The sequence below is a fragment of the Pungitius pungitius genome, chromosome 3 (genome assembly GCF_949316345.1).
Source record: "Pungitius pungitius chromosome 3, fPunPun2.1, whole genome shotgun sequence".
Classification (NCBI taxonomy): Eukaryota; Metazoa; Chordata; class Actinopteri; order Perciformes; family Gasterosteidae; genus Pungitius; species Pungitius pungitius.
In genome coordinates, this window is record NC_084902.1 from 11,282,170 (window position 1) to 11,290,775 (window position 8,606).

The 8,606-nt window shown below is 39.0% G+C and overlaps 1 protein-coding gene across 3 annotated transcripts in view; it reads left to right on the plus strand.

The window, feature by feature from the left end:
• The window catches only part of igsf9ba (immunoglobulin superfamily, member 9Ba), a 49,118-nt gene extending 41,513 nt beyond the window's left edge, over positions 1-7,605 (plus strand). For 2 of the 3 annotated variants that reach the window (XM_037461697.2, XM_037461705.2), the window contains 2 exons: positions 2,712-2,842; positions 2,929-7,605. In XM_037461697.2, coding sequence (XP_037317594.2) covers positions 2,712-2,842; positions 2,929-3,131 — 334 coding nt within the window. In that variant the 3' untranslated portion in view covers positions 3,132-7,605. Of the gene's footprint in view, positions 1-818; positions 862-2,711; positions 2,845-2,928 lie in introns of those variants that run through there. The other variant, XM_037461714.2, reaches the window with a different exon arrangement.
• Positions 7,606-8,606: the final 1,001 nt, after the last annotated feature.

Here is an 8,606-nt window from a genome sequence, read left to right on the forward strand (position 1 = left end):
GAATCCAACAGATCTAAGGAGGGAATTGTTTAAAAAAAACATTATAGCAGGGCCAGGAATACCTCCCCCTCCAAAAATCAATGAGGAAGTGTGGCACAGAATTAAAACAAACAAATCAATTATTAAACAAGGGTTCTTACAGTAATTCAAGAAAGACAATCATAAATGATAATAAGTTGTCAGTGATGGTGGTATCACAGTTCAGAAATATTCAATAGTTATTCATATCCAGTATTCACTTCTCTGCAATGTTAGTTGTTGATGAATTCATTTTAGTATAAAGGATGGATCAGAGTACATGTGATGACCAAAAAGACAAATGGAGTTTCGTGCTGGAGGACAATAAAAGGGGAAATGATATCCTGTAACCATGCAGGTGATTTATTAACCATTAAGAAAGCCTTCATAAAGTGTGTCGTTTTAAAAGTTGGTACCATCTGTACGAGGATAAAAGAAATCATAAAAGAAGAAGGAATTATGTACCAAAATAATGCAATAGATCAGTTGCCCGGTACACAGATTGACAGTCTGACATTAGGTAGGAGGTGTCGTGCTTTTACACCTACATTAAAAACTAAACTGAGAATCATATACTTTTTATGCCCCCACAGTTATTTCTTTACTGCACACACTCCTGCGCCCCCTCACACCCACGTCACCTCACACCTTCAGAAGCTACAATCTTGCAGTAGCAAAAGCCATGAAGCAGCAGAGACTTGCTCCTGCACCACCACTGGCCTTAAAGGGAGGGTAGCTTATAGGGCTGCTGCTTTATAGAGGGTAAGGGTCTTACGTGATTTGTTTTTGATTGATCTCAGCTATCTGGGCAGCGTTGTGACCCGGTCCCCTACGCCGCAATAGGTAAGGGTCGGACCCATGTCTGAGAGGGGAGGGGTCAGCAGGGGGAGGGCTCTAATCACTCTCTCCTTTAAAGGGGAATTGCTTTGGGTTGTGCCTCTGTGCTGGATTCAAGTGAAGTACAACTAATGGTAAAAATGACTGCAGGACACATTTGTCAATACTCTTCCCAGGCACAGTGAGCCTGCTGTGGCGTAGGCCGCAGTAATTAGGCTTGTGAGCAAGCACGAGGAGCCGTTTTGGACTGTGGAGAAGCATTTTTGTCTTTGGATTGTCTTTTGAATACAGACATGTTTCCCTGCAAAAAGAAAAGCCTTGAATCAATAGAGGACGCACATGACTGATAGACTGGAGTATTCCCCTTTAAAGTTTTGTTTCATGTGCAAAATGCCATGCATGCATTCTCTAAACTTCTTTCTGCGACCAAAAAATAACAACAATTCTCAAACTAAATTCTTTGTCACATTTGTTGTCCTTAGTGCTTTCGTTTTTCTGTCATGTGACTGTTTTTTAATGGCCATTTCCTCTTCCTGTCATGTGACTTGTTCTTTAACGGCCATTTCCTCTTCCTGCCATCTCCTCCCGTCAGCATGGTGAAGCCTCTGTACGCAGTGTTCATGTTTATGAAAGTGTGCTGTACAGTGATCATGTCTATCGAAATGTACTATTTTTAACACTGTGGCATCTTGCACACAGTTCATGTGACAATGGAAGATTCTCTATCTATCCAGGACTGTTTCTCACATTTTGACTCCCCCTTTCTGCTAACTGCTCTCAATCTCTCTCTCCACAGCGACAAGTGATGGACATGCATCTCTAAAGCTTTGTGTTGCTATACCTTCTAAACATTATATGTTTGGCACAACAACTTGACTTTATGAAACATTAAGTCAAGTTTTGAAGCTGTTTATTCTCAGTTATTTAAAAGGCAGAGATTTCTAAGGCCAATAGTGAGCCTCATGAACGTTAATGTTGAGAAGTTAAATTTGATTTTATTGCATCTTTCTATGAGAGATGGGCAACAAAACCAAGTGTTTGGTATGAGGTAAAACTGCCTTTGATTAATTAAAACTTTAATTATACATGGATTTTTCATCAAACTTAGCATGTATCACTCATGAAATGAAAATAGTTCTTTAAAAAGAAATGTTTATTTTTACACACTTCATCATAACACACTTATTAAACATTTAGAGAAATGCTATACTGTTTGCTAAAAACGGTGAAATTGGGGGAAATTTAAAGGTTAATCCAAGACCATATTGTTATAGGAAGTTCTGGAAATTATTTTCATTTTATGAGTTTTATACAGTAAACAGCATTTCTGAAGCAGTCACTATTTAAAGACCCAAACTTGAGGGAGAAGCACTATCATTGCAATAATTGTGTTTTCCTCAAAAGCGTTCAGCATTTTAACACTAAGACAACAGAATGTCCATGATTTTGAATTACAGTCACAGGAGTTAACATTAGAGAACTTTTGTACCTCTAAAACATTGCCCTGAGCATAGGGCACTATAAATCCTGGACTGTGTCTTTAATGTGATGATTGTTTCAGAAGAAAACAAAAAACAGCTATAATAATTTCACTATTCTTTCTTTTTCTCACTTCCTGTTTCCTTTGAGTCTAACTTTTTATCATCCATAATCGTAGACAGAGAGTGGCAATTCATCATCTTATTAAAAGGGCTCTCCGTAGGAGTACATGAGCTCATCAAATCATGCAGTACAATGCTGGAAATAGAACCGCAAAGTGCCATTCTGTCTTTTCTTTTCACATCCGAGGCGGGACCTGATGCATCCGCCGGATTAATGCAGATCAACGTATGCTGTGCTGTCTCTCCTCTTCTCAGGGAACCTCTAGGTGCGTCTAGGGATCCTGCCGGGTCTGAGAGCTTACCAGCACTGCTACACCACTGTATTACTAAAGCCAAGGGAGTGGCTGCCAACAACAACAACAACACGTCCTCCGGAAGGAGAACAGGTTCGTCAGGCGCTTTGAGAGGCGATTCGATTCAGAGTGTGCGAGTGGCGCGTTACTCCTGTGCTTCTCTCTGGCTCCCGTTTCAGGTGTGTGTCCCTCTCAGACCCAGCAGCAATCTCAGACACCCCAAGAGGGAGAGGACCTCCGCAGAAAGAGGAAAAGGCAAAACAAGAAGAACCCCTATATCTATTTGACCTCCTTCCTGCACCGCAGGCAGTCTGAGGAGGACCAGACAGGCATACTGGCCAGTGCAGACTCCGAGGGCCCAAATTATGGGACTCTTCGCTGACCCGGGGGCACACCAAGCCATTGGACTCGACTAGACTGACCCCCCACCTCAGCCCTCTCTGCTCCACCCTGGTCCCCAGCTAATGCATTTCTCATAACCTCCATCTCCACAAGATCGTCGGGGTTTAAGGAGCGCAAAAAAACATCCTTTTGAATACCCCAGTGATGGAAATCTTATTTCAAGACAAGGACAACGGCTCTTCGGAGTGATCCACCACTACTAGAATACTACTAGAATTTCACTTGAAAATGCTCTGAAAATATGTAATGTATATAAATAGTGAAAACAAGGGAATTAAGCTTCCTTCTGAAGTAATCAAAATGTGTTGGTTGAGTACGTCGCGACACGTTAAAGATTTTTCACTCACTGGTCATTGAGGGGTCCATATATCTTTAGGTTTTTCAGTGACATAATGTACTGTGAAGCCTGGTGCGTCCTCGGACACGGACGTGAGTCTACCTTTCCTACAATACAAATAGAGTCAGTATTAAAACACAGGGTTCTTACCACAAAATATACCTCAGAGTAAACGCAGAGTTGCTGTAATTCTTGGGGTATACTGTACGTACTTGACCTTTTTACATATGAAACGTATGAACAAAAAGGTTTTTATCACACTCTGCACTCATTCAAACGGATAATATGGCCGACCTTTATCTGATTAAGAAGCTTTTTCGCTCTCAGTAGTAGTAGCTGGCATTTTGTGTTTATTTTCACCAATGATCCAATGCCAACCGTTAGAGAACTGTCTCTAGTGCTTTAAGGCTCAGTGTGTTTACACTTCTCCTTATAGCACCATAAGACGATCATTTCACGAGTGCTCCCAAAATAATTTGGGACTCCAGAGATTGGACTTGTAGTGTTAGAAGAACAGGGTGATGTTTTTTCAAGTGTACTGTTGTATGTATTTCATTATTAAGGAGTCATTTGTGAAATGCGGCACATCTTAAGGTGCCTTTTTTTGCCTTTTCTCTTATTTTTACTAACATAAATTGCCTTTTCCTTCGCCTTCTCATATTCGTCTCTTCTGGCTGGGCTTGAGTGAGGGACTCCAATATTATGCGTTTTTACTTTTTCTGCCCAGGACACATGAGAGAAATGCATAACTCTTGCTTTTCTTCTTATTTATATTTGAAATGTCAACCTGTGACAACTGTAATAGTAATAGGACCGAACCTGAATTCCAATACAAACAAACAATTGAGTGATTGAGTTTAGAAAAAAGGCAAATAAATCCAATGAATGACTTCAGTGGAAAAGTACTGTGCATGCAAGTATTGTCATGCGGAAAGAACAAACCAGTAGAGTACAGATGTTAATGTTTGACAACAGCTGTTTGAGGAGAATGTGATTGCTTCATAAAGCTGTTGACAAGCAATGGGACATATCCAAAACAATGGCCACCCTGACTGTTTATCTTTAACAACTGTATATTGCTTGCTAGCTACTTCTCTGTATTTTTGTTTATTTTTTCGACACTAACCGATAATGAATGTATGTTTTGCGGTACAAGAAATGAATGTACATGGAATGACCCATTACGTTGTTTATAGCGCAGCTGCGATTGGTAAGATGACCAGTTGGCATCTTGAGTCCAAATTGTTTAACTTCTCGGTGGTATTCCTGTAATAACAGGTCCGCACAGGTTCTGAGACAAGCTCCCTTTCTTTTGACGGCTCCAAGAAAACACTTTTCCCCCCTTTGACTGCTAATGCTATTTCAATCAAGCCCCTAAAGACAAATCAGATCTATCTCCATCTGCTTCAAACAAATCCGACGTTTTCCTGGCTAAATATTTCCCTTGAATGAATCGACTCAATGTCTGCTTACTGAAATCTCTTTTGACAAGTGAGAGTGATGTATGATTGCCTGAAAGTGAGCGTCAAAGTGCATATTCTACTTTAGAAAGTTGGTTTCATGTAAGATACGAGTAAAAAAAAAAAATCTATATTTGTTATGTACTCTACATGGTATGTATTGTATTTGTAAAGATGAATCAAACCATGTTTTACAGGAAGCGGTTCTTGTATGAAGATATGTATGTAAAAAGACAGGGGAGGATCCCAAGGAAACAGAAATTAGATTATATATAAAAGTATTTGCTTACAGTACGGTTTTTAGTGGATAATGTTTCTAAAACATTTTAAGGTGCCTCATTTGTCATACTTTAGCAGACATTATTTTATCTGAGAAGAGAAGAAACCTTAGTGTTACCGTACAATGTATTATTGCCATAGCCCGCTGGCTGCACAAGTTAAGTAGTATTTTCTCTGATGTATAGTACGTGAATGCCCATTGGAAAAAGCTTTAGAAGCAGAAGTGTGTTGCTCTCTATAATAATATACCTGGAACAACGTAATACTGTATTTTGCCCGTTCATGAGCACACATGTAGGTTCACTCCAGATTGTTCGCCTTCAGGTGTCCAAAGCAAATATACTGAAGGAAACCTTTTTTCTAAGAGTCACAGACATGCTATAGTCAATATTCAATACGTGCTGTGGAGGAACTTGTGTTTACATTAGTTTGATAAAGAAAAGTGTGTTTAGGGCATAGTTGCTTTCAACATTACAACTTGGTGCTATGTTTAACTTGGTGGTGCTGTAGAATAGAGGTCTGAAGATTATTATTATTATTTTTTCGTTTTCTGTTTCAATAAGCAACTCTTTCGACCCTGTGTGTTTGAGCAACTAAACTAGCTCCGGTAGACACTATAGGTCCTTATAACAGTACCATGATGTGATGACAGTGATAGAAAATACTGGAAAAATAGTATACCCTCAAATAATCCACATTTGTGACATTCAAATGACCTGTTTTCTATAGTGTGTTTTGCAATGTCTGTCCGTGCTTCCAAGGTACCCTCTCTAAAGCATATTTGTGATGATATTAAGAACATTAATCCGAACTAAAAGGAGAAACATGAACCGGTTTAGAGTAGTACACAGCCACAGGACACATGGGAGGGAATCTGAGAGCATTGTCAGGTCACGGCGGGAAATTTTTCTACACACTTCCTGTAGGTCGACCATCTTTGGTTAACAGCACTGTTTTTCAAGCACACAATTGCCGGGGCGCGACCGTCTCACGTCACCTCACCACCTTTTGGACGGTAGAATTCCTAGTACTGTACAGTTTGGCCATGAGCAGTTATCAGACCACATTTGTATTTATTGTTGATTCTCCTGGTAGAAAGGTATTATGAGCGCTCATACATCCTCCCCATGAGTTTGAATGAATGGACGTTGTCTTCCGGGCTCCTTTTGCATATTTAACAGAAACATGTACAGTGTTTAAGAGGGCTGCTTTGGACGTACTGTTAGTTAATTTTTTTTATTTTTGTCATTTCTTATATTTCTTTTTCAATTTTTCTGATTACAGCTTTTAGTGCATCAGTAGGTGCTGGTAGGATGATACTTAGAACTGATTTGATTTTTTATTGTATTAATCTTGCATGTAGTGACAATACAAAAAAAGAAAGAAAAAAAATGCCTATTTAGCAATCATTCATGGACATCCGAGCTGGTTGTTATTGGACGGAAAATAGAAACATGTAGAATTTTCTATGTTCTCTGTTTTTTCATGTGTTCCAGCACTGAGAAACTAGAATGTATTATTATCGTAGGCTACAATAAGCACTACATTGTTGACTGTTTTTAGCTAATTCTCATACTCAAGCAAACCAAGTAGTGCTTAAAAAGGAAGAAAATTTACGACATTTCCTTTCATTTTCATCCACTGAACTCTTTGCTGTACATCACCTGTTTACATTCTGTATCATACGTTTATACGTTTTTTTCCGCCTTGGTATTTGTTAAGTTATCTACAATGTTCATATGTAAATATTTCAACATATTTTCTTTTTTCTATTTTTTAAATTGATAACCTGATGTTTCTTTTTTTCTCTGTCAATTTTTCACACTTGTCGTTCTGTTGTCTCACTGCATCGGGTATTACGCTTCACTTAACTTTTGTAAGCAATTAACTCATTCTGTATGGTGCTGTACCAAAGCCTTATGTATAATATTTGTATTACTTTCTCTCTCGTTTGCCACTGCTGTCCAATGAATTATGTATCGTCCGAGATCATGTCTTAGTCACTCTTCATGTTCAACTGCCATGGATCTCGTTGCTTTATGTTCAACTGCCATGGATCTCGTCGCTTTACAGTGTGAACCGAAACCTGAACGAACTATAATGTAAAAACACTGGCATGTAACCAACTGGCCTGGATATGTAGTGACAGTTGCCATCAAAAGCCTTTATAGGAGTTGAATGCACAGGCTCACTCCTATTGGCTCATCATGACGTAGACATGGGCCTGGCACATGATCCTGGATCTGTATATGGCATGTCTATGAGAATATGAAAGCAGTGTTGTATTCATGTAACCATATCATTTCAAATGCTTAGTCCCATACAAAATTTTCCTCTCAAATTTTTGTATTTTGATATAATAAAAAAATCAAAAGAGATTTTATTGTGTTCTTTTTTTAAATGTTCCTCTTGTCCTTTCAGTGAAGCAGGTGTAGTTCAAGTGCTGGACACAGGGTGTAGGTGTTGTGCACTTGTAGGAGTGAGGAAGTATGTTTGTGTGTACAGAGTGGGGGGGGGGGGGTTGGACACATAGAAGTGTATAAATTTAGAGAGAAAAAAGACCATGTTTACAATGATGAATATTTCGACAACAGCTCTGTCGTCTCCACCCGTGAGTTAAGCAATAAATTGTGTGGCATCGGAGCCGGAACAAGGAAAACAAATGACTTGAAAGAGGAGGAGGGCCGTCAGAATAACCTTTGTGCTTTTGTACAAATTCCCGCTGGCAGGCCGGGAAACAAACAAAGGAGGAGCCATCTGCACACACCTGAAGAGTGTAGTTAATCAACTGTTCAAATATACAAACCTTCTGAGGCGTGGTTCCATAGTTGCTAGATTATTTATGCAAATTGTAATAATTTGTATATATTATGTATTATGTCTTTGTCGTTATCAAATAATTAGTTTATAAATTTAAATAATGTACTAAATATGGTTATTTCCTCCCAAAAGGCCTCATATTTCCATGAGATGATGACAGCTCAACACACTTACTGTAAATACTGTGAGGTTGATGCAACTCGCTGAGACGTTTTGAAGTAGCTGTGGGCGGCTGTTTTTTTTATGGTCTTAATGGTTTAAACCTGGTCTTTGTGCTAAGCTATAATTCCTGTAATTAGCTATATCTTCTACCTCTGCGAAATATTAATACAACGTGTAATGACATGTTGCCTCGAGTGCTTGAGAAAACGTTGAACTATTGCTACCACCAATGAGAGATATTTGCTTGATTAATGACATAAACAACACTCTCAAAGTAGTTGACTGGGCCAAATGAATTATTATTTTTGTTTGAAGGGGTCAAACGTGTCCGCACAAGCTCTGGGCTTCCCAGTTGTCTCACATTATCTCCTTGAGTAGACAGGCACAATAAGATAAT